The sequence below is a fragment of the Scomber japonicus genome, chromosome 12 (assembly GCF_027409825.1).
Source record: "Scomber japonicus isolate fScoJap1 chromosome 12, fScoJap1.pri, whole genome shotgun sequence".
In the NCBI taxonomy this organism is placed as follows: domain Eukaryota; kingdom Metazoa; phylum Chordata; class Actinopteri; order Scombriformes; family Scombridae; genus Scomber; species Scomber japonicus.
The window spans coordinates 9524334-9550657 of NC_070589.1; the positions used below are offsets into that span (position 1 = coordinate 9524334).

General features: G+C 37.3%; 2 protein-coding genes across 2 annotated transcripts; both read right to left on the bottom strand.

Annotated features, from left to right (window-relative positions):
- Nucleotides 1-1656: 1656 nt before the first annotated feature.
- urod (uroporphyrinogen decarboxylase) lies at nucleotides 1657-11070 on the bottom strand. Its single transcript, XM_053329741.1, has 10 exons — nucleotides 10925-11070; nucleotides 9419-9531; nucleotides 9145-9224; nucleotides 8361-8423; nucleotides 7033-7230; nucleotides 6726-6887; nucleotides 4435-4569; nucleotides 3893-3993; nucleotides 3267-3333; nucleotides 1657-2950 (listed from the first exon to the last, which is right to left on the bottom strand). The coding sequence occupies exons 1-10, from the start codon at nucleotides 10945-10947 to the stop codon at nucleotides 2786-2788; spliced, it is 1107 nt and encodes a 368-aa protein (XP_053185716.1). The 5' UTR covers nucleotides 10948-11070; the 3' UTR covers nucleotides 1657-2785.
- A 1793-nt stretch (nucleotides 11071-12863) lies between these two features.
- On the bottom strand, nucleotides 12864-25794 carry lyn (LYN proto-oncogene, Src family tyrosine kinase). The gene is made up of 13 exons (XM_053329466.1): nucleotides 25571-25794; nucleotides 20959-21095; nucleotides 20495-20537; nucleotides 19225-19330; nucleotides 18615-18713; nucleotides 18351-18454; nucleotides 18055-18204; nucleotides 17097-17249; nucleotides 15663-15845; nucleotides 15406-15482; nucleotides 14192-14345; nucleotides 13517-13648; nucleotides 12864-13171 (listed from the first exon to the last, which is right to left on the bottom strand). Exons 2-13 carry the CDS (start codon nucleotides 21088-21090, stop codon nucleotides 12969-12971), a joined length of 1536 nt encoding a protein of 511 aa, XP_053185441.1. The 5' UTR covers nucleotides 21091-21095; nucleotides 25571-25794; the 3' UTR covers nucleotides 12864-12968.
- Nucleotides 25795-26324: the final 530 nt, after the last annotated feature.

A 26324-nucleotide genomic window follows, 5' to 3' on the forward strand; every position in this document is an offset into this window, starting at 1 on the left:
AGCTTCTTTCTTTTGACTTCAATTCAGCCCGCTTGAGGTTGTCTTGGGGCCTGCTCCCATCAGCTGTGACGGTTGTCACTTGGATTTAACAATTTGGTGATCCCAAGTGGCAGCAGCACACAACTGTGAATTATTCAGAGGTTTAAGGATTTACTTTAAGCTGGAGTACCTACAGATTATGTAAATTGTTGCTGAACATTGCAAGCTCATTTCCAAATCTATCAGGGTCAGGTAGGAAAGAAGAAAGCGGTCACAATTACTATTCAGTGGAAAACACTTTAAGATCAGCCACATGTGGTCACTTAAATCTGCATTTCTTATTAAATCTGCATTTAACCAACACACGTGTGTAGCTGTCTCTCTTTTATCTTTTAAAGCTAATTCTTTCAGAAAACTCTTTTTAAAAGTTTCTCCATTGTTAGCTTTAGTTAACGTTGTTCTAGAAGTCACATTATACTCTAAGAGTTGAGCTGTTTATTATTATAGACCTTCATTACAAAGGGTGTCTCAAAGGACTGTCTGGATGATAAAAATCATGTTCACACACCTTCAGGCAGGCCAGCGTCTCACTTCTGTCCCAGTTAAAGCCCAGTTACTGTCACTACTCTGTCCCATTTTCTGTGCCAGCCCTCCAATCAGTCCCCACTCTCCACTGTGGAGGACCAACCCTGATGCATAAGCCATCAAAACAAACAGAAAGTATATGTGGGTTTATAGAATAGGCTTTAGCGTATTTGGACGTGTTTACCTGACAGAACAGAGAAGACCAACAGCAGAAGAAGCTTCCTTTGCTAAATGATTTATGAATAGCCAGAAATAACGGGTGCAAAGGTAAGTGCTTCTATGTGAGGCAGCTGCCAGAAAAGGAGACAAAGTGAATTCAGAGGGGCAGACAGAGGTAGACTTGTAGTTTTCGGTACTTTTAGTGGTTTATATACTGTGGAGACCAGAGTCTACAACAAATGGCTTTGCAGACATAACAATATACCAACAGAGCTAATGTGCTGATACTTGGCAGGTAATGTTCAGCATTTCCACTACCTTAGTTTGGCCTGTTAGTATGATTACATCTGCACATTTTCACTGAACAGAAAAGTAAAATGAAGGTCATTAGACAAGTATCAAATAAAAATGACTGGATGAAAAGTGAAAAGTAAGTATTACAATTCATCCTGAGGGCGAATGTGTGCATCAGATTTCATGGCAAGTCATCCAATATATTTCACAGAAAAACAGAGTGAACCTCATAGTGGCACCAAATTCAGTAGGCTTGGTCTTCTGGGCACCATGAATGTTCTTAGAAAATTTCATGGCATTGCATCCAATAATTGTTGAAATATTTCAGTCTGAACCACAGTGGTGAACAGACCAACTGAGAGAGCAACCTTGCCATTTCCAGAGATCCACATTCTTAGCATGGTTAAAATCCTACTAATGCTGTAGAACTCCATGCTGACATCATGCCCACTCTGTCTGAGTTTCACAGCATAAAGAAGAATTAACACCCTGTCCAGAGGCCAGTGGCTGAGCTATTGCAGGAAAATAAATCTAAAAAGCATAAGCCAGATGTTCTGGTTGAGTGTGATGGTCTTTAGTGGAAAGGAAATCTAATCCAACATCAGTATACACTTAATATATTAAACATGAGCAGAAAACTACATTTTATGTGTAACTTTATTTAAAATACAACATAAAATTTGACAAAAAATTAACATGGTGGAAAAAAATAGCCAAACATGCAGATTTGTAAGCCTTAATATGGTGGTTAACTACCAATTGGATCCAACCTCTCAAGATGATTACAATGTAATTCATCTCATAAGCCACTTTTTCTACAACTCTGAGTTGATTAAAATGAAAAAAGGATCAAAACCAATGAGTGAAAAACAAAGACAACAACAGCATTAAGGCATCTTCTCATACAATGTGTTTTTCTATCCGCTGCGGTAAAAATAAAACTCTCCATGCTGAGATCTGGCTGGGGATTTGTTCACTGCTAAGATGTGGGATGGAACGATCAACTGCTGTGTGCTGACATTTTCCCTTAAAAACTGATTATATAACTGCAGTCGTGTGTCCCTCGCTGAAATTCATTCGCCAAATCACCAGCTTGTTTTCTCAGCAGTTTGTTTGGATCCTTTTTAGTTGTTTTTTTTCACAGCACAAATGTAGAACCTTTGACAAAGAAGCTACTCGTCCTGATGAAGGGCTCAGTTTTGATCGATGACGCAGTGTAATATAATAATATAGAGTTTGATTGGATGACAAATATCTAAATGAATGTTTTTTCCATCAACAAGTCAACGCTGTTTTCAACCATTACTGAACAGATTCAACATGAATACAAACAGGATCTCTTACAACTTCAAGTGTGGTTGTAATGCACATGTACTTGCAAGAATGAGGTCAACCCTTTCCAATCCAAATACATAATCCACTCCTGGTCAGATCAAGATATTTTAGATTAATAGAAAATCTTGTCTTAGAAAACCAACATCTTGTTTATCCTGAAAGTCTCCACTAGACAAGAGTGAAGGGAATATGTAGCAACATACATGATTTTTGTGGCTTATATTGAATATCAAGACATTGGGTTGTTTTCTCCTTGGTTCAGAACCTCTTTTTCCAACTCTGTGGAATCAACTTAATATCAGGGAATTTAATTTAAAACATCAGTAACTTATTTCTTTTCACAGTTTTTAATAAAATAATGCATTATTGTACATTTTTATCATCACCAACATCAGTTTTGTTTAGCTTACACACAAGCAGACAGGATTAAGCTTTATATTTGTTTGATGATTTGTTTTGAGTGTTGGTGCACAGCTTCTACAAAGGCGCCAACGTTCTCCGGGTCCATGTCAGGGTAAAGGCCGTGACCCAGGTTGGCAATGTAGCCCCTTGTGCCGAATCCCTCCACCATCTTCTTCACGATTTCTGAAATACGCTCCTGGAGGAAGAAAGTGGACAGAAATCAATCAATTGATACTATAACTTTAGAAACTGAGTTAGAGGATGAGCACTTATGAACTATGGTTAAAGAGTTGTAAACTTTCATACTGTGTACTTTAATGGTACTGTGTCAAAATGAGTAATACAATGGGATTAAAATGGGAATTTCAGCATGTATGCAGGATGCTGAAAATAGCAGTAGTAGAAGAAAAATTTTGAGAAAAGTAAAGAGATTCACCAATGGATCAAAAAACAAACATAAAAGTAGAGAAAGATAGATTGTAGGTCTTAACCAAAGTGGGAGGGGTGGTTACCTTTGGAGCGTAGAGAGCACATGGGTCCATGTTTCCCTGCAGGCTAACCTTCCCTCCAGTGCGCTCCCTGAATACACACACACACACATACACACACAACACACAACACACAGAGTAATCCTTTAACCAACCAGTTAAGTATTTAATGAGCAGACCAGGAAACAAATGTTTGTTGACATAAATCCTGCACAGAGTGGCAAACCGGGGACGAGGGAGAGGTCAGTAATGGTTAACCTGCTCCTCAAGGAGAACTGAACAGTATGCTCTGTGATCACGGCTCCGTCCCCGACATGCATTCAGTTCAACTTAAAGCTTAAAGCTCTTTTTCTTTTTCTTTTTTTCGCTGTGTGACAATGATGCTGGAGTTTCAAGAGGCTACAGCTTTTCTATTCATTTTGACATTCCAGAGACATAATGCTTCAAATCTCTCAAACTAAAACAGGAAGAACCAGCTTTGGTTGAAATTTGACACATTTCAGCATTTTTAAAACAGACTTTAGTGCAGAAAAGTAGTAACAGAAGTTCTTTGGGCCATGTTGACAATTTAGAAACAACACTTTATACATAATTATTGGGAAGATATCAACAGTAAAGTCAACATAGTTCTGTGTGTGTGTATGTGTTACCTTGCTGATCGTGGGTCAATAGTCCAGTCAAGTCCGACCACCTCATAATTAGACTGAGACAGATCCTCTAGAGCGTAGTGACCATCCTTTGCAAACACAATCTAGAACACACACACACACACACACACACACACAGAAATCAAAGTTAAAAAATTAACAGATTTTTGAGGAAACTTTTGCACAGAGCAGCATGATCCATCTTTAGTGAAACACTGCCACCTACTGGTGATAAAGTGGAACAGTGATTTACATCACACTGGATGAATCTCTAATGATCCCTCCTGGGGAAACCAAATTGTTGAAGCAACAGAGTGATGACAAGAATGGAACACAGTATAGAAACTAATATAGCAGGTCATTATAACGAGAGAATAAACTGAATAATACAACACATATATAAATAACCTTGTTTGTAGATTGGAAGCTGATGCAGCTGAACATTATTAGAGGTGACAAAAAGTGAAAATGTGAACATGTACTACAGTCTTAATGTAAAAGTGTGTATGTGTGTGTGTGTGTGTTGATTATTTTCTGTCTCTCACCATGGGGACGTCCTGTCCTTTCTCCTTGAGTGTATCTTTGACACGGCGAGCGATGTCTCGAAGGTAAGGCAGAGAGAAGTCTTTAAACTCCGCTGGACCCAAAATGCCGGCGTGGGACTCAAACACCTGCAGAGCCTGGACACCAGACACACACACACACACACACACACACACACATACATACATACATTTTACTCCTTGTGACAATAATGAACAACTAATCTTAACGCTTTAACCTTTTAATATACTGTTGTATAATTACAACCTGTTTAACCCAATACGAGGAAAACAATTATACTTTGCTGTCAACTCACGTCTAAATTCATATTATTCAAAGAACAGAAGGAGAACACATCTATGTGATTCACTCTGAGTGTTAACATGCACCATGCACGCTGAGTGAATGATGAAAAGCTTTTTTCCCCTTAATGTTTTCATTTAAGTGAGTGTGTGTGTGCACATACTGCTCAGTCATCCGGTAGTCTGTCTTATTGTATGTATTGTATGTTGTATATGTATGGACAGGGTGATTGCTGTAATTTCGCTGTACTTCTGTATAGTGACAAAATAAAGCCTATCTATCTCTTATTATTATTTAAGACACTTTAAATGTAGTGTGCCAACACTCTGAAAACAGCAGCTGTAAGAGGATATCAAAAAAAATCTTCATAAAATGATTAAAACATGTATTGCACAGTTATACAATAATATAGTTGTATACATTTATATTTTAGATGTATTTGGTGTATAGACATATTAACTTATATTTTTATATTTGTTTGATGTCACTTTTTGTGTCCTTGTAGAAAAACAGAAAACTAATAAATATATTCAACATAAATCATGTCAGAAGCACTATTCACCTTTAAATAATAATCACTCATTTGTCACATTCCTCTGCAGGAAGGTCAGAGGTCAGGCAGAATATCTACCACCAGGGATCTGCATCCCGGTCAACAATGAAGGACAGACTCTCCGCTGCCCCAAATACTGAAAGAACTGCAGTAAAAAAGACAATGTACTATGCTTGTATGACATTGACCAGACTTTGTGTAATAAGCCAGTTTTGGGCTCTCAAGCTGTTCTCAAATTATTTTGGGGGTGGGGGACAAAAATGAAGAATGCTGCCTCAAACGTATTTTGTGCTGATACTGAGAAGCAGGTTTGTTTCCATGAGGAGTGAGTGCTGCAGTTGCTTCCATCAGCAGATAGTATTTATGTCCAACTCTGAAATACTCTGCACTGAGTCTCTCAGGTCTGGCTGATACATCTCTGTCTAGGTTGTTGTGGTTGTAACTACCAGCTCCCTACACACCACAAAAAAAGCATAATATGACAGGTCAGATTACCAAAAAAAGCACATGTTGTTCCTGTTATAGCATCTGTTCACAGCATCAAAGGCATCACATTTTAACTGTGAACCCACTGTTGGCTCATCATCTGGTTACAACCTTGATAATAAGGTGTGATGTGCCAGCTGTCTGAAGTGATAGTGCAATGTAATCAATTAATCACAGTACATCAGTATTGGTGCAAAAAAAGAAAACCTTGCTCATTTTTACAATTTGGGAACAGTGAATGCAGCTCAGTCAGCCAGTCAGGAGGGAATCTAAGAAGACTGACACCAGCTCAACACACATTTACAGGTGTGATCACACAAGTTTGTCTATTTGTGTAAAATGTATTTGTATGGTGAAGTCCCCCTATTCAGCATTTATTAAGCAGTATATTAACATTAACATATGTGTATAATAAGCAGATATAAGTGTTTATTACTGGACAAACTATACAGACACAATGTAGTGAAATGCAGTTGTAATAGTATAAAATATCAATGAAGTTATAACTGTTGACATGTACTGTACTTTAATAAATTAAAATTAAAATGGATTGATCTGCTTATAACATTATATTGTGTTATAAACTATTTATTCAATTATTTATGTATTATTATACTGCTTATAAAAGATAAATAATTAAGTGTTACCAAAAACAATATGCTAACAACTGCACAACATTGTAAATTATACAGCTTATGTAACTTGTTAAACACTTTAATGTGATGTAATGTGTCTCTGCAAATCTGAAGCTGGACAGTGGACTGGTTTGTAAGTCAACGATCACAGTGTACCATAGAGCCCCCCTCTGCTTAGAAATGGGAACAGGAAACAGAAATCTGGTCTGACTCCACTGCACTGAGTTCAAGTTTAAAAGTGCAGGAAACTCTAAATAAAGTGTTTATGCATATTTAAAACATAAAGTAACTGCAGTGTTGAAGGCAGTGTTCTGACCTGTGCTCCAGCTGCCACCTGTCCCACCAGATACTCCACTATCACATCCGTCAGCATCTTCAGCAGCATGTGGCTGGCCTCGGGGTGCCGGTACAGCCAACGCTTCGCCTTAGAGTGGGTGTTTGAGCCTCCGCCTTCTATCATGTAGGACATCAGCGTCCACTGTGGAAGGACACCGAAAAAACTGATTACAAACTTCTAAAAATGATCCTTTCAGACTCAAAAATGCAAAGAATTTAGGTCATTGTAGTTTGTAATTTGGCAGCTAACTGTTTCAATATATCTAAACGTGTCTGTCATCTCTCACCGGAGCTCCAGTGAATCCTATGAGCGGCACTTTGCCCTCGATCTTGTGTCTGGTCAGCGTGATGGCTTTGAAAACGTAGCCCAGCTCCTTGCCCACATCTACTTTCACCCGGAGGCGCTGCAGGTCTTCTGGCTCCTTCAGGGGCTCCGGGAACGTTGGACCTTTACCTGGTACCATCTGGACATCCATACCCAGTGCCTGAAGGGAGAGAGATGAACACAAAGGTGGATAAAGATCAATGAAAGATGAACAGATTTGACACAGATGGAGAGACATGGTGCAACATGTTTAGAGAGAAATAGCCCAGATGACCTACCTGCCTTTATATCCTGTATTTTCAGAAATAAACAGAAGCAACACGTAACTCTTTATAGCTGGTTTATCTTTGGTAGCATACTCATTTCATCTCTACACTCATTACTCTCACTTTCATGCAAATTAGAGTCTGATGGTTCAAAACTGAGTATTACATTGATGACTTTTTTTTTTAAATAACAGATGAGCAAATCTACCAAACCCATCAAGATATCATTAATAATTACATATAGATTTTCAGCCAACTGATGTTCATCTGACTTTCCGAGTCGGAAATCTGACTTCAGAGGGCATTCTAGTTGAAATTTCCGACTGGGAACTCAGAAATTCCCACTGGAATGCACCATTACACCTGGTATTAAAATGCTGTATTTGAATAGGTTATCTATATTAGGAAGACCACGTGAACAAAGGTGTAAATACTCTCTGAACATGCTGGGATCAGATCTACCTGACCACATTTGGAGATGTCCAGGCTTTCATTGTGACTTGATCTCAACCAGGCATAAATATTATCCTTTAAAAAAAAAAGAAAAAAGAAAATCACCTAGCTCTACCTCTCCCTGCTTGTTTAAGGCAGCTTTACAACCAGCTATAATAAATGTACAAAAAGATGTAGAAGTGAATGACGTCTGTTCCTGGCTTTGCCTCCCTTGACCTGCAATGTAAGTGTGTCTATTTGCATACCGAGATCCGATCACACTGCGGGTACAATTGAGATAAGGCGAACACATTTTCACATTAGGTGTGGATCGGATATCATTACCCTGATAATGTATCCAGATACAGATCACATATTGATATCAGGTGTAAATGGGGCCTTAATCTCTGTGCTGTAAAAATAATACATCAGCTAAAAGGATGGCTGGAATGCTCCATAGACGAACCCCTTTTTAACGTCAATGTTATTACTGACTACTATATTACTCACTTACATATAACCCAATGCTATCACAGATAATAAGTGTGATGATGAACATGTTAAACAATGAGCCTGGTTCTGTTGTTCTTACCTGTGGGACGACTAGGATGTCAGAGAAGATGATGGCAGCATCAAATGGATAACGTCTAAGAGGCTGAAAGTGAAAAAGAAAGGAGTATATTTAAAACTAAAAACTAAAAACAAAGACAAGACAAGGAATAGCTCACATGAAATGTGTTTGTGGCTTGTCATTTGTTGGTGTGTAGAATTTTGTGGCATCTACTGGAACAGACAGAAATTGAATATAAGATTTTAATTAGTGTATACTTGCCTAAATAAAAAAAAAGAATTGTTGTGTTCTTTTACCATAGAATGAGCCCTTTATATCTACATAGAGAGTGAGTGTTCTTCCACATCTTGCACCGCCATGTTTCTATGGTAGCCAAGAATGGACAACCCAAATACAGAGGGATTTTTGCTTTTTTTCATATCATGGCCACTGTGGGTATGTCCTAACTATTGCATGAAGGGTCATGGGTCAGCAGATTGTTGTTCCAACCAATCAAGAGCACACATGATTTGACCAATCAATTGTCTGAAGACTGAGATCAGTTTATTAAATGAGTCAAGGCTGGTGTGCTCCTGCTTGGTTAGAATGAAAACCTGAAGCCACATAGACCTTTATGGAATAGTTTGGACATTCCTGTAAATGCTTGGAAGGGGAGCTGGAGGGGCAGATTGTATTTAGTTGGTTGCAATCTGAAACCTCACCACTAGATGCCACTAAATCCTATACAGTGCAAGGTGCACTTATTAATACAAACATCAAAAATAAGGAAAAGCATAATAGGTCCTCTTTAAAAATAATACTTTACCTGCAAAGTGAGCTCGCAGCAGGCCTCTGGTGACCGACATGTGTCAAAGAAGTCCTTCCCTGCTCTGAACTCCCGAAACTCTGCAGATTAGATTCAACAAAGCATGAGGAGATAGTGCTTCTTATCAGTTAGATTCTGAAACTGCACTGTTTAGAGATATTTGAAGTTAAAAGACAAACAAAAAATATTATTCAAAGAAAGCTTTTGAAATTGGTGTGGCTGAGCAAAAAAATGTATTTCAGGAACAAAAAGAATGAAATGCTGATCACAGTACCTGGCAGGTATCTTCCAGCCTGTCTCATGCACCAGACTGGGACATGTTCCGTTTCTTCTCCTCGCGCCGCTCGCAGGAATGTGTCATTCTTCAGCTGAGGAAAATCCTTGGGCCTGGAAGGTAAATCGGACACATAGATTTAACCCTGTTTTATGTTGCTCATTAAGAAATGCTGCATCAAACAGAGATGTACAGAAGCTGTGTCTGGTTCTAGGCCTGTCACAATAATTCAGTTACTGACTTATCGTACAAAAATGTAATTATCAACATCATCATCATCATGTCTATATATGGACTTATCATATGATACATGGACATGACCTTGATCTTTACTTTTACGTCAATAGCACCCATCACATCCCCCACCCCCCACATTATTATGCTATTATATTATCATTATATCAGCGGTATGAAATGATCTTCAAATGACAATAATATTGTTTATCGCAATTATTTTTGAGACAATATATCGTCCAACAAAAGTAGTTATCGTGACAGGCCTATATGGTTCAGGTGTACAGGGTTATGTCCATTTCATTGTTCACATTCATTTCAAAAATGTCATCCATCAAACCATGACCCTGGGGTCTGCACTATCTCAGCACAGTTCTGTTATCTAAAAACCAGACGTCCACCTCCCAAGCAATACTGCGCACTGAGCTGAGGAGGTGGACTGATTATGAAAGATAACACTACTGTGCTCTCTTATCACCTGCCAGCAGCAGAAATAACGGTTGAATGAAAGGATGTATCAGCGTCATACATCAAAAGCGGACTGACAGTCATTACTTATGTAAATCTAACTAGGTTAAGTTAGCTGGATTATTTATAAAGTGTTTTCCACTGCAACCTCCAAACAAAACCAATTATGTTAACTTGACTCCAACATTAATTCAGTTGACTTTGGGGAGTTAAGGTGTATATATCCATCAGTCAAAATATTTTATACACAATTCATAATATATTATATATGAGTACAGTGGCTGAAAACATTGTGACGCACTCATCCACTTCACCAAACTCAGTTGACAATATGTCAAATTTATTGTTGCAATAATACAGGTTTTCTCCTTAAAAGGCGCACTTAACCAAAATGATATGATAATTTAAAAGAAACAAAGTACTTCAAGTGCATCATTGACATGCCGAATTTTACTAGAAGACCCAATTTATTTGTAAAAGCCAGTAAATTATGTTTAAAGGGGATCACACCTCAACACAGACCTATAAAAGAGTAAAATTATAGTTTTCCAAAGGGAGTTCTCCACATGGCGGAGAAGCGCGCGTATCAGGGTTAATACGCATTAACGACCGCGAATTGTTACTATTTCAGTGAGAACATGATAATGAACGGTGGACACGATGCTACATTGAATTCATGGTGTGTACCACGCTGTTTTCATAAGAATGACTAATGGCTAGTTTCATAACCTCACTGTGTTGACAGCAAGCAGCTAAAACACTTGTCATTACTTCTCTGTATAAAGGCTGGAAACATCTACTTACAGGATTAATTCGTTCTTGCTCATGTCGGCGGGCTGAGGATGTCTGTCTCTCTCCACTGTCTCTCTCTGAGGATGTCTGTGGCGACCTGCAGACCCTCAACTGTCATTTACACTCCCAACAACTCTATCAATTACAAGACCAAAGGCGCGGCCATGTTGGAAGATCACGTGATCGCGCCAGGAAACGAGTAATGGCTTCAAAATAAAACAATATACAATCCACAATACGAATTTCTGTAACTGGTCATTTTGTGTTTTTATTTTGAAAGATCTTGGAGAATTATGGTTTTTTTTAAAGCAAAATTTCACATGAGATTTGTATTGAAGGAAAGAGTAGTGTCTCCTGTTTCGTATTTATATATTCTATTCTATTTCTATTCTATAACAATATATGTAACATTAACCTATTTATCTTATGAGGTTAATTTCATATCCACAAAGCCAGCACATTAAAAACAGCTCTGTCATTTCAATTATTTTTGGTTGACATAAAATATTATTTTGAGTTTTTATATTGTATAGAAAATGAGAAAAGTATGTCTGCAATAAAAGTCTACTCAGATATCTGTCACTTATGCTTTTATTTATTTATTTCATTTATTAGTTTTCTTTCTTTCTATTGAAACTAGTAGCATGTTATCTTTTGTATAAATGTATTTATTTTATGAACTGGAATGATGAAAACTGTCCATCTTTCTTTCTTTCTTTCTGTTTGTTTCTTCATCCTTGCTTTTCTTTTCTGTCCTTCTTTTGTCCTTCTCTCTCATCTCTAATATATTTGTTTGTTTTTCTGTCTTTCTATGTTTATTTGTTTGTTTGATTGTTTGCTTTGTCAAGATCTAAGCATTTCACCTTAAAGTGTGTGAAGATATATTCATTAGCTCTCTCAGGTCACTGCTATGAGAAAAACTGGACTCACAATCACACATGACTCACTCGTTGAGGTCATTCAACACAGATACAAATTTATTGCATGTATTTTGGGTCTATTCAGCATTTACACATTCACATGAAAAATCAATAAGCTATATATACACAGCATCAAACCAGAGCAATTCGATTCAGACTGCACAACTGATTATTAAAGACCATTTTTGAAATGATGAGAAGAAAAAAAGAAAATAACGAATTTGACAATAGATTCTCCCTGAAAAACATAAACAAGCAAACAAGAAACAAACAGAAAGAGCTGCACTTCAATATGAAGTAGGTGATTGATAAAACAACAATAACAAACATAAAATCACAACAACAGTGTATTTGTTAATTCTGCCATCAGACTGAGGTCGAGGAGCAGCTTTTTATAGAATTTTTTCATTTGAAATGTTTGAAGTGGATATTTCACAGACCATGATCTGTGCCAGAAAAACAGAAATATCACTACAGAAAATCATCACATGTGAAGCTGCTTTCACTCCTGTGGGAAAGTTTTGAGGATCCCTCTTCGATAAACGCTAAAAGTAATCACATCGTCTGTTTGAGTACAGGCCACTGCTTTACCTATGAGTCATTTTAACAGTTAATTATATATGCAGCATGCCACATTATTTACATGCATGCCCCTCTATGAAGCAGCTGTTCATATAGCAATCCATCAAGACACTAAACTTCCCGCAGTATATGCTCTCCTACCTTTGCATTGTCTGCACTTTGTTCTGTCCCTCTGTACACTAACATATTTAAATCTAACAAAATACAATGGTCCAGTCACTAGTGTCAAAGACTATCATGAAAATAACACAATTAAGATGCCCTCTCTCTGGGTTCTATATGATGATCATCTGTTTTTATCCATTTTGTGCAAATATCAATCTCATATACACCTCAGGATATATTAGAGGTGAGATTAAACTGCATCAAAATGGTGTCTATAAACACAGATGGCACTTAATATAAAATATACTTTGAGCAGCCACAATACAGTATATTGTAGTAATGCAGTATATAAATCTATGCAGAATGTGTCATTTATATACAATAAGATTACAAAAAGAAGTGAAATGTCTTCATTTGTCAAAGTCTCTGTGTACAGTGTGTGCCCCTCTCTAAGGTTGTTGCTGGTACTGTCCCTCTGTGGCTGTGTAGAAGTCGTCCAGGACACTCTGCATGTAATCAAAGGTGGGCCTCTCTTCAGGTTTGTTCTTCCAGCAGGACGTCATGATTTCGTACAGCTCGGGGGGGCAGGTGTCAGGCTGCGGCATTCGGTAGCCTCGCTGAATCGAGGACATCACCTCTCCTTTAGTCATACCTGAGGAAAACACAGTAACGTTTATGCTCAAGCTTACATGAAAGACAGCACTGAACCTGTAGTAGTAGAAGAAGTGATACTAATAACAATGCAATGATTGACAATGCAAACAGAAATATTTCCATCTACTCAAACTGTTTCTATGCAGTTTAGTCACCAGTAGAGGGCAGTGATGCACTGATAATGTTACTTGTGTTGCAACTGGTTTATGGTAAATATATTACAGGGAACTATGACAACATATATTTGAGCGTTGAGGCCCTACATTAAAGAGGTACTCTGTATCAAATCGTAATAAAATCATAATAAAAGCTAATAATGTCATTTGGTTTTGTTAATGCTCACCTGGGTAAGGAATTTTCCCAAAGGTGATAATCTCATAGAGCAGAACTCCAAAAGACCACATGTCTGACTTGATGGTGAAGGAGCCATAGTTAATGGCCTCTGGAGCAGTCCATTTAATGGGAAATTTGGCTCCTGTGGACAACACAAACACAGAGTTACACACACATACACACATGCAGTCACCTTTAAGATAAGGTAATCCTTCAATAGGATATTTAAAAAAGTGACTAATCTATAAAAAGAACCCATTCTCCCACACACATCCTACATACCAAACTCTACAGAGATTGGAAGGTTTCAACTCTATTTTTGTGCTTGAGTTTAATTTTAATTTAAACTTCCCTATAACAGTATTTTCAGTGTCTCCTGGTTCCAAATCAGTGATTTAAGCAGGTTTCATCTCATCATACAGAGATAAATACATTCTCTCCTTCCTATCTCTCTGTAAAGTGATGTGTACTATACTGTGAGTATGACAGAAAATGGACACTATGTTTGATTTAACACTATTCGAGGTCTTGGTCACTGTGGTGTGAGAGTGTATAATTTGGGACTCCAAATGTGGAGCAACTTTCAAATGAAACCAAAAGAGTTTTTTTTTTTAAGTTTGTGGTCTAACCGGCTTCTAGCTGATATTTGACTGAGTGTGTCACAAGTATTCAGTTTGTCACTTACCCTCTCTGGCTGAGTACTCATCATCCTCTATGACTCTTGCCAGTCCGAAATCAGCTATTTTACAGAGCAGGCTCTCTGAAACCAGAACATTGGCTGCTCTCAGGTCTCTGTGGATGTAGTTCTTCTTCTCTATGTACGCCATGCCTTCTGCTATCTGCAACAGCACAAGAAGAAGTTACAGTTACAGTAAAAGTACATAAGTATTATGAGTGATGTAGTTAAAGTATTACAGTAAAAGTACTGCAGTATTATGAATTATGTAGTATGCAGTATTACAGTAAAAGTACATAAGTATTATGAGCTTGATGTAGTATGCAGTATTACAGTAAAATTACTGCAGTATTATTAGCTTGATGTAGTATGCAGTATTACAGTAAATGTAGTGGTTTGGTCTCTCTGACTGATATATTATTATATATGACATTAGATTATTAATAGGGTCAGAGCATCAGGGTTAGAGCAGCATGTTACTGTTGTAGCTATGGGGGTGCAGCTAATTTTACCCACTTTATATATAGTTTAGTTTAGTCAAGAGGTTCTCAACCTAGGAGTTGACAACAGTGCCTAAATGATATCATATACAAATTCATTATCAGTATGTAGAAAAATATAAGTCACTAATGGAGTAAGTGTGATTCAGACATGCTGAAAACCCAACATGAACTTAAAATAATGTTGATGTTCAACACTGCAACCTATAGTAGTGCTGCAATTTACACATCACATATTGATATTCTTGCTTTACTTTGTTTCATATCACTATGAACGATTAAAAAAAAATTAAAATAATGGTTAATTACAACTCTATAAACCAAACTTAATGAGCAAAATATTCACTTAATTCTATGTAAAAATACTAGTAATGAACCCTAGCCCTAGCCCTAACCTTGCCCTAACCCTCATTCTCAGAAAAACACATCCAGGAACAAGAGTTACATTTTTCAAGTACTAGGAAGCTATCAATCATCAGAAAGGTGTGACCTTTGGCTCTGCACAGAAACAATCTTATTACTGTAAACAAAAGAGTAAATCACTTCCTCTGAATGTGGGCTTGCAACATTGCAAACGCAGCAAATTTTAAACTGTGATATTGCTACTTTTGATTATGGTTCCTCCTTTCAGTTCAGCAATGGAAATAGTGATGTAATATCTATTTCTCAACAATATGGTGAGTAAAAAGAAATTAATCCTCATGTGGTGATTGAGAAAAACACCTGGGCTGAGAAATCGATGAGTTTTGGTAGTTGCAGTTTGCACCCTTCGTCACTCTTTAGGAAGTCTAGTAGGCTCCCTGAAAGACAAGAAAAGATTTTTTAAAAACTTGTTATCATGTTATCTGATGATGCCTAATAACATTTCAAAGCACTTCTCACAGCTAAATCTTCTTTAGTCAGAACACTAGCTGCTGACCTGACATCTGCACTTCTTAATAATGCTTGCTGATTGTAAAGATCTAGGAATGTTTCTCTACCATTGGCCATATATTCAGTGATGATGTATATGGGCTCTGTCTTGGTGATGACAGCGTAGAGCCGCACCAGCCTGTCGTGCTGCAGTGTCTTCATGACGTTGGCTTCATCCAAGAAGGCTTCGACTGTCATGGTGCCTGGCTTCAGCGTCTTCACGGCTACTTTGGTCACGTTGTTATAGTAGGCTGATGATGCAGAAAGTGGAGGAAATGGGGAACAGAGAGTATTACTCAAATTCCATTCAACCTTATCAAATAACACACGTGGTCTGCAAACAAATCTCCAAAGCAAGATTACACTGTACAGCCTGTGTAAGAATTAACAGGAAGTAACGCTGAGAAAACTTCAATATAGCATGTGATAATAATAATAAAAACGTTGCATGTTGACTGTCACATCAATCACACTGTGCATGTTTGCATCTTTCTGTTACTGCATAAAATCACAATAACTGGGATGAGCTATTAAAGACAGGTTCAGTAATTTTCAAAATAACAGTCAGGTGCACATATGAACATAGAAAGCAGTTTTGCTCGCCCTAATCACCCTTCCTGTTCATACTGGCCATTAAAAGATGCATTCTTAATGTGATTTCAATGTAAGTGATGGGGGACGAAATCCACGAGTGCAATAAAACTTCTTCTGTGTTAAGCATGTCTACACACCCCTTTCTGGTACGTGTGTTTGTGTATCTGTGTCCTTGCCCGACTTCCAACGCAAATCTCCCTGACACTTCAACATTTCCTGTATAGATGATGACTGATAAGACTCGAGTTACAGTGACAGCAGCCTGTTCTAAATAAATATAAGTACTTTAACAAACCTAATGTTTACCACAGAGGGAAGTTTGGTTTTAATGATGAGGAAATTGAACTTCTCAGTATTTTTTTACTTCTGCTACTTCCAATTTACCATAAAGCAAAGGAATTAGAAATCCCATGGTGTGCTACAAACCGAACAAGTTGCGTTCCCCTTTATGACAGATGAAATCCATTATGTATTAAAAAAAGCATGATGTACACATGCTGTTTTAATCATCAGCCTTCCATTTATTTTTAAAAAAATTACAAGAAGAGTTTTAAGTGGCGTCTTCCTGTTTTTTTGCTGTCAAAATTTCTTTGTAATCTGACTCAAAAACGCACACGGTAAAGGGTAACATGCAAGCAAGTTGTCTTCTTAGTAATCATATCGATGTCTCAAAAAGGGATGCGGTTATGATTTAGTGATGGTAAAAAGCCACGTGTGAATAGTAGTCTCTTTAACCCTACGATGCTCCAGTAGCTGAAGACTGCTGATTGCACTGGCTAGTATTCAAATAGGGTGTATTAGAAGGGAAATAGCTCTCTCCTTCTTTGACATTAAAGATTGGTCCTAGTCAACTTTGTTGATTGAATAAAGGCGCTAAAAAAAAGGACATTTCTCCTCTCAGTACTCACCCATCCAGACTTCTCCAAACTGCCCTGCTCCCAGTTTCTTCACCATCTTAATAGAGTCTTTGGAAATCTCCCAGGCATCTTTATCCCATGGTTTCTGAGCTTTGGGTTTTGCACATGCACGGTCCAGTTTACGACACAGGCCATCCGCTTTGTCTGTAAAGGACACACATGCAACATAGTGACTGACACACAGTGGCACACTGGCACCTCAATTCATCACATCTGTGCGTCATGTACAGAGCTGGATCTAAGACAGGAAACAGGGGCAACCAGCCAGCCTGGTTTTTACTGAAGAGGGTGAGGTTGCCAGGAAACTAGCATAGACAAAGTAACTGTGCTTGACCACTCTTCACCAAGAAATAGCTATCGTACCAAGCCCCACCTATAACTACAATGTGCCATTTTAACTTTTCTGTATTCAGAACAAACACAATACTGTGTTAGTTAGCTGTGAAGGTTCTAGTAGGTGAGGCTAACTTTTTCCCCCTGCTTCTGCTCTTTGTGCTGAACTAAGCTATAATAATTTCCATCTGTAATCTTCTCATCTAACTCTTGAGGAAGGAAATGCATTCAACGTGTTTGTTAGACATTCACAATACACTGTGGTGAGTACTTTACAGAGATTACTTCCTTCTTTCTCAACCCAACCGGTCAAGGCGGATGACCGCCCACCAAGTGTCTAATTCTGATTGACGTTGCTTCGCCATTAAAGATGTTTTTTTACCACTGTCACCAAGTGCTTGCTCATGGGTCTAGACTTGCTCTAAAGTGCCTTGGGATAATGAATTGTGAATTGTTTGTTTACACAAAATATCTCCAGTGCACTCATAATTAATTTTTCATTATTAGAAAATATATTTATACATCTAATTACAAAATTATATTACATATAAGAGAGTTTGGAGTCACATTTTTATATGAAGGAGATTATGCACTTCCTTTGCAGAGTCCTACTCACTGTGGTAGTGTTTGATCATGCTGCCAATGTCTTGGAAGGAGATCTTTGGAGAGATGTAGTAACCACCATTATCCATCTTCCTGATCTTATAGTGTTTAATTGAGTCCATCCCCTGGGCGTCCACGTCTCGGATGGACAATGAGTAACTTCCTGTGGAGAAATAAAAAAATAATAAGACACATGATTAAACTGAATTAATTTAAATGAGGCAGGAGCTCTGGTTGAACTCCATATTGTGAAAGCAGGGAAGGTTTTGAATGTGGCTCTGTCTCCCTGTGCTGTATTGATTTCCATACCTTTTGATGTTTCGCTTTCCCTGATAAGATAAGCCCCCGGTTTGTTTGCTGGCGCCAACAGCTGCCTTTCTGCATCCTTTCTTGTGATGTCCTTGAAAAACCACCTGCAATGAACGGAATCAAGAAACTCAAGACTGAATATCCAAAATGGACACATCATCACACCTATTTTCACAAAATGCACCAGGACTGGCTTAAACCTTACAAATGCTCTTTTGTGATTGCTAGATTTCAATCTGTGAAATTATTAAGAGATTTACTCACTCTTCTGTTTCCATGGTGTCAGCCTGGGCGACATAATTGGACGGAATGAATCCTTCTCTGTTAGATGTTAGAGACTTTGCTTTCCACCACTCACCATGTCTGTAATAAATATAATACTATTTCAGCACAAATGTTTTTTTTCTTTGATTGCCAGTACTAAAAAAACATCTTCCCCAAGACCTATATGTAGAAATATGTCAGAATACCCTCCTGAATTCCATTTTTCCATTTTTTTCTACCTTCATTTTCCTTGACAATACCACTTTAATGGATGCAACATTAGATCAAATTGAAATCTCATCTTGGGATGTCTTTATCTAGTAAATACTGGCATCTTAAAAATGTTAGATATCAGCTCAAATATGTGAGTCTAACCCAAGTTAAACTAAACTAATATGGATCAACCAGTGACTGGTAAAGTTGAAGTAGTTATAGGGTGAACTGTACCCAATCCTGATAGTCTCCTCTTGGTATGCAGTTTAAACAGTGTTCCATTTCATAGCTTGTGTAAGCTTTCATCATTGGTTCTTGCCTTACACGATGCAGAATATAAATGATGAATGACATTTCCTGACATTGAATCAGTCTAACATCAACAGCAGATACTCACTCCTCTAGGATTTTCATCTTTTCTCCTTTCTTGAATCCTAAATCGTCCTGGTGCACGGCTTCATACGGGTAAAGGCTGACCACTATTTTACCAACCCCGCCTTGCTCTAAGAGAGAAAAGAGACATTAAGAAGTTAAGACATCTTAAATACTGTACTACAAAATAAATAGACCAATAGCTCATTTACCAATAGTCAGAACAGTATGATCTGTATTAATACTAGAGTGTGTGTTGTAAACCAAAGTAAGCATTCATTCATAAATATAAGACAAAGTTTGAGGGAATAATGGACAAAGTTTGACAAAAAATGATATGTAGTCATGCTGCTGGACAATCAAAGGGACAACAATTCACTAAAAACGTCATCTAAATAGTGCTACTGTTGATGTTGTGATTAAGCCAATATTTGGAATAGCATTAGTTTTTCCGTTAGCAAAGAATCACATTTATTCTAGTAATTTAGTTGCATATACCTAAATACTTTTTAAAATAGTTTTGTAAGTTATTAATTTATTTTCATATTTTCATTTTAGACTACTTGCTAGATGGATATACAGACTTTCAGACAGACTTTCCAGGCTATTGTGAGGCTACAGCTATCTGAGTTAGCTCAATCAAATTGGTATTGTAGAAAGTTAAAAGTTCCTCTTGTGTCCATACTAGACAACGTTTTGTAAGTGAGCTGTGACATTAGGAGTAACACAAAAAAGAGGGAACTTTGCGCTAACATGGCTTTACCAAAATGAAGTACATAGCTTCACATCTAGCAGGAATAATTACAGTGACCAGTAACTCTTTATTCAGATAAAACTTATCCTCTAATGCTACATTAGCATTAACATTTGCTTCAAATCTAGTGAGCAAGGCTTGTGACCTAGTTAGCTAAATCATGCAGGCTGAAGTTCAGTTTTCTTTTATTACATGTCATAATGATTAAAACTGTAGGCTAATGTTTATATAAAGTCTCCAGAGTGTAAAATCAAAGCTATAATGAGTAACACTGTAACATGTTTTTAGAAAGGCTCCACAGGGCAAAAACAAGCTAGGCTACTTCCTGCTATAGTCTTTTAGTTTTGCCTTCTGTTTGTTAAAGGGACAGCTATCTAAAAGTGTTTCTAAAATGCCATAGTTTAAAGACTTTTGAATTGCTACAATTTTTAAATCAATCCTTTAGAAAGTAATAAAGAAAGTAGGCAAAAAGTAAAACAAGATGACAGAAAGAAAAGAAAGAAAGAAAGATACGTAAAGACACAAAAAGACACAGCCATACCTTCCATTTTTTGAAACACTTGGCCAGGCAACAGGGAGTTATTCTGCAACAACAGATGGAGAGGTTTAAATTACAATGTAAAGGATATGAACATACACAAAACAAGAAATGTCTCTAACCTGATATCTGTGGTATTTTTCATGTACTTTTGAACTACAGACTTTCACAATGTGTTCATTTCCCTCATCGTGTGTGTTACAGGGAAGTGCCATTCTTTAGGAAGACTCTGAGTCATGTTTTAATAGAAAAGGTTCTGAATTGTAAAACGATCCCATGAGAACTGACTTAACAATGTCACTTTCATGAAATTGTTCATTTAATAAAAAAATCAGGCTAAACAAACAACTTTCACAGTTTTCAAGCAGTTATTTTGGGCAAATACCACTTTGTTGATATTATCTCAAAGAGCAGAAATGAGTGTCTATTAGTGACATTTTACTCAGCCCAGCTGTCTCACTACTTACTATGTTGTTTTTAGTATTGGAGGTGGGGTCTCTGACATAGTGCGTTTGCTCGGTACGTACAGGCTGCTGGCTGATCTTCCCCTCCACACCTCCGTCCAGCCCTTCGTTCAGCGTGGATTTTATACAACCCATCCTGCCTGCATGAGGAAGTGAAAAAAGGAAGGGCGAACATGGCTGTTACATGTTTACCATTTACAGGTGCAGAAACAAGCACTTGAAATATGTGGGGCCAACACCTGTGACTCTGGCTGTTATTTCTTTTTATAAATCATGTGCCATTTCAAAAAAGGTCACAGAGGAAATGCACAAATACGCCTTTCAACTAGTAAGCAGCAACAGCCTACAAATGCCTATACATGATCAAAATGTAAATGTTCTGTAAAGGACTATTGCACAGATTTTTATAGATCAGATTTATTATGATTATATCATAAAGCCCTAATCACAACCTGATCCCACATCTTATCATAAAGTCACAACATGAGCAGTAGTAACCATGATCAATACCTAAAATACTCAACCGCTATGTCTGTTTTCCAAATTAGTCTTTTTGTGCTATACTGATTGGTTATATGCACTCCTGGTAACTTAAATATTATTAATGGTTAATGTTTAGGCAACTCATTATGCTTAGTTAAGGTTGGGGAACGATTGTAGACACTTAAAAATTCAATGTCAGCTTAAAGAACAAGACAGGATACAAAACCAGACATAGATGCAAATGTTCTAGTGTCTCTGATCTCAGGGTAAGGGTTATGGGATTTCAGTCTGAACTCTCTTCTAGTATGTATTATCAGTAGCATTTACAGATATTTTGTAGAAGATAGAGTTGGCACAGAGGAAGTAAGAATAAAGTTTTTTTGGTCTTCATTTGAAAGTCAGTGGAGAGAGACAGGAAACACAGGGAGAGAAAGGGGTATGATAATGCAACAAAGATCTTTTAGCTGGGAATAGAATTGTGGATGTTGCAGTTATGTAGGTCACCAGGACACCTCATATGACTGTGTTTTGAATGAGTATAACAAAGCACGAGAGTGATTGTTCAAGGCGGCATTAGCTAAATTAAGAACCAGGAGAGCTTTCAGTTGGATGGTTTCTGTACTGTAGTGCAGTTTCTGAGACCTTTCCACGTTGACAAGATAACAGTCTGGAGGAAGCGCTCAGCAATTTAAATGCTTCTTGGCTGCAGTACTATAGGCATAATATACCTTTATTTGGCAGGAATTTTGATCCTTAATAAAATAATACTGATCCAAATGTATTGTTACGTCTACTCTTCCGGGCTTTGTTTCATCTCAATCCATCTCATATTAAAGTCTATCCAAATGAATTGCTGTAGTCTGTTATTGTGGCTTTAGGCTTGACTGTTTTTTCTAACCAGCAGGAAGTCATGAACACACTATATACCACATATACCTTCTTCAACTCTCCTCTATATGTTTCCTGTGTAACATTTAAATAGAAGTTCTGTAAAAGAGACAAAATACCACAGAATGATGTCTTCATGAGTTTGATATGGATGTTTTATTGACTGTTGACTAACTGTAGCAGCCTTATAATGATGGATCTGTTTTATATTTGTGACGGTTTAGTACATGATATTTTGTCATATCATTCTGCCATGTCCTTTATGTATTTATTTAGCCTTTTATTTGTCCTATTATCCGGTATCACAGTGTTTAGGTGTTCAGTGGTCAATTATTTTCGGCATGCGTTACATTCTAAGAAAGGTATTTTGAACATTAACATTTTGAATTCATTCCCAAACAGCCTATTGTTATCTTTACTCCTCATGCATGTTAACTCATAACTGATGGCTCCACTTCTGTTTTGTATGTGTTTGATATGTTTCGTGACATGATCATGGTCGATTTGACCAAAAGAATAGAAAATAATAGATAAGGAAGTTATACTTCTTATTTTCATTTTCATCATTACGGCCACAGACTTTTCATGTCTCTCTCTGAACATGTTTCCTATCTCCATCTGCACCAACCATCCATCAACTATTCAGTGAAGTTTGGTTTTCAGAAAAAGAGGAAGGCATAACATTGGTGAGGACACATTGTCACCTACTGCATAGTTGTGTTTTAGGGAAACAGAGGAAAACATCCCCAAACACGCACCTTGCTAAAGTGTAGAGTTAATAAACTCATTTCATGCACCAATTTCAGCAATGAGAGCAATTTGCAATGGTTATTATGTGGTGCACTCCCTGGCATACCACGTGTTTTTTTATAACACTGTGTGTCTGGATTCTATAAGGAAACATAATAAGGATGCGCAACACAATGCAGACATAAACAGACCGAATACTTGTGTTATCTTCCTCAGGGAAACCAAGTACATTGGAGAGTGTTAAACCACTTGGTTAAAGTTATCTTGATTAATCTAGAATATATTAGTTATATGCACAGCATTCCTCAATATGTGTCTTCTTTTTTCATTTTCTCAAGCTATGCTTTTCTCTTTTCTTCTCTCACTAATCCATTATTTTTCTACCTTTGGTCTAGGCCATTTTCTTAAATAATCTTTGGTTAAAGTTACAGTAAATGACATAATCTTGAAAGATTTCATCCTACCATTCTACTTCCTTATTCTTCTACTTCAGTCTTTGTGTGTGAATCATTATCTTACTAATGTTATTGTCATCACTGATTATTGAAATGTATTAATACCAGCACTCATGATTTGAGTTTCAATTCAAACAGAGCAGAGATGGGCTTCAAAGTGCTGTTCAAGTAATAAATACAGTAATAAAAAGAGATCACAATAAATGATGTAAAAGATATTTATATTATTATTGGTAACCTTTGCTGATCCACGATAAGATAAGCTTTAAACTCTTAAAACTAGGAAAACAACACTGTTTGTCAGCTTGCCAGTCCTGAGAGCCACTAAATACTCTTTAAAACCTTCAACTGGGTTACAAAGGGGCAATGGATCTTTAGAGTAATTAGTCTCTCTATGGTAGGCGGATCAAAACAGTCAGCCACATATCAAATGTCAGTTAAAATCCAAAAGCACCCTAGCACACCTGTACACTTCCCCTATTACCACACAATGGTACAATTGTTGCTAAGGAAATTACAATAAGTTTGTGATGCAGTGACAATATGCAAAGTAAGGGTTGGTAGGTGTTGTCCTCAAAGAGATATAGGTGGTAAAGCTCAATGTAGTTCTGAAGAATTGGACTGGACTGACTTGAGGCTGACTGTGGTGTGTCTAGCCAAAGTTGTGCGTTAAGCTAAATCCTATCATCAGCATGCTAACATGCTCATAGTGACAATGCTAACACGCTGATGTTTAGCAGGTGTAATGTTTATAATGTTCAACAATTTAGTTTTGTGTGTTGGCATGCTAACATTGATAGGCTACAGCACTAGCCCCAAAGTGCAGCTGAGGCTAATGGGAATGTGATTCGCATTAAACTTTAAACCTACTAGACAAATAACCCTTGACCTGTTAATGGTGCCAGAAAAAAAGTTAATAGATAACCAACAATATTACAAGAGAGGACCACGAATAGCATTGTACAGTAACGCACCTTTACGCATATCTACCAAACAATGATACATTTGTTCCTAAGGAAATATATGATATGATATGGTATGCAAATCAATAGTGGTAATTGTCCTCGAAGATATTCAAGCAGCAGGACCGGTGTAGTGCAGCGCTGCAAAGCTGGACTTGAATGACCTGAATTTCTCATGAATGTGTTTGATTGTTTGAACAAGAGTTAGGGTTAAGACCTTCAAGAACCATCCAACGAAAGGTAAACAGAAAAAAGGTAAAGCTGGAAACTTCACTCATTTAGATGTTTATGAGCTGAAATTACACTCAATAAATCCATAAAAAACTGCACGTGTGTTAAGGAGGAACAGTGTTAGTGAATAAAAGTGTTGTCGTCATGTGTTTTGGCAGTTTGATACTGTTATGTTGGTTCAGTGCCTCCATTATATTTTTAACTTGACAGTCAGCAAACAGCCGGAAACTGAATGTCTGAAAAGATTAGGAATCAACACACAAACATGCACGCGCACACACACACACACACATACACACACATAGGGCGCTATGCTATGACCACCATGCAGACTTCCTCCTTTTGCAATGGATTGTGCCAAAGACAGGAATAGTGAAGAAACAAAAGGAGACTGACTTGAAAGAGGAGATACTTTCAAAATGTAATGCCCTGTTAAATGACTGCAACTGACTGATCATAATTCTTTCACTAGATGTTGCCACTTATTATTAAATCAAACTGATCATTCATTAGTTAGAAAAATATGCTTTCCAAGAGAGGTATGGTTTAAAATCATGACAAACCATGCTTAAAAATTCATAGGACTGTAAATCTTCAACAGAAATCAGAAGACAATAAGAACAATACTAATAAAAAGGTGATTTACATAATTAAATCAGTAAACATATAATAAATTCTCACCTATTACTTTATACAGTCACTTGCAATTTAATCCCATATATTCAAATTTACAATCTTTTTGAATGTGACTTTGCAAGTGTATATTAACACATGTTGATATCACAAAATGACCTGATACACATCACCAGCTGATTTCATTCACACTTTACAAGCATTTGTTCTTACCTCTTTTTGAGTGTGTGTGTATGTGAGTGTGTGGATATATCCCTGGTGAAGGAAACAGTTAATCCACTGCAGAGATGTTGTTCAATCCTCAGATTTCTTCCCAAAATTGTTCATCAGACTTGTACTGACTGACAGACTGCTGCTATTTGCTTTGCCGACTGGGTCAGCTGTTACGGACTGCTGCCCTCCACAGAATGAGGAACTTCAGTGAAACTGGCTGGGGATTTTTCTTTCTTGCTGAAACTTCCTGGTACAATTGTCTAATGATTATTTGCATAATCGGCAACACACACACACACACACACACACACACACACACACACACACACACACACACACGCACACACACACACACACACACACACACACACACACACATACACACACACACACACACACTCTTTCAATAAGGAAATACAAGCACAGTATTACAATATCTCATACAACTATAAACCAGTAGAATCTCTTTAAGGAATTCTGCAAGTATGCATATTTTAATCAAATAATTAATCTCATAACTGTTTATTGAGTTGCAAATGTGTGTTAAACATGCTTTAGTGTCAAGTTTAATAAATTCTCCTACAGCACCACCTGTTGATGGAATCTCAGAAGCACAACAACACAAAAAGAAATCCCTCTCATCATTTCTTTATTTTGCTTTGATTGACACAAGGAGTAGAAAATATGTTCATAGACAGTCGGACAAAACAGCTACACATTTAGCAAAATCATGCACCTGCCATATTCCTACATG

Coding starts and splice junctions, on each gene's coding strand:
- lyn (XM_053329466.1), bottom strand. CDS start 21,090: ATGGGTTGTATAAAATCCACGCTGAACGAAGGGCTGGACGGAGGTGTG. Junction 20,538..20,958: donor CCAATACTAAAAACAACATA/GTAAGTAGTGAG, acceptor CTGTTGTTGCAG/AATAACTCCCTGTTGCCTGG. Junction 18,205..18,350: donor GGAAAGCGAAACATCAAAAG/GTATGGAAATCA, acceptor ATTTCTCCACAG/GAAGTTACTCATTGTCCATC.
- urod (XM_053329741.1), bottom strand. CDS start 10,947: ATGAGCAAGAACGAATTAATCCT. Junction 9,225..9,418: donor GGCTGGAAGATACCTGCCAG/GTACTGTGATCA, acceptor TCTAATCTGCAG/AGTTTCGGGAGTTCAGAGCA. Junction 6,888..7,032: donor TAGGATTCACTGGAGCTCCG/GTGAGAGATGAC, acceptor GTCCTTCCACAG/TGGACGCTGATGTCCTACAT.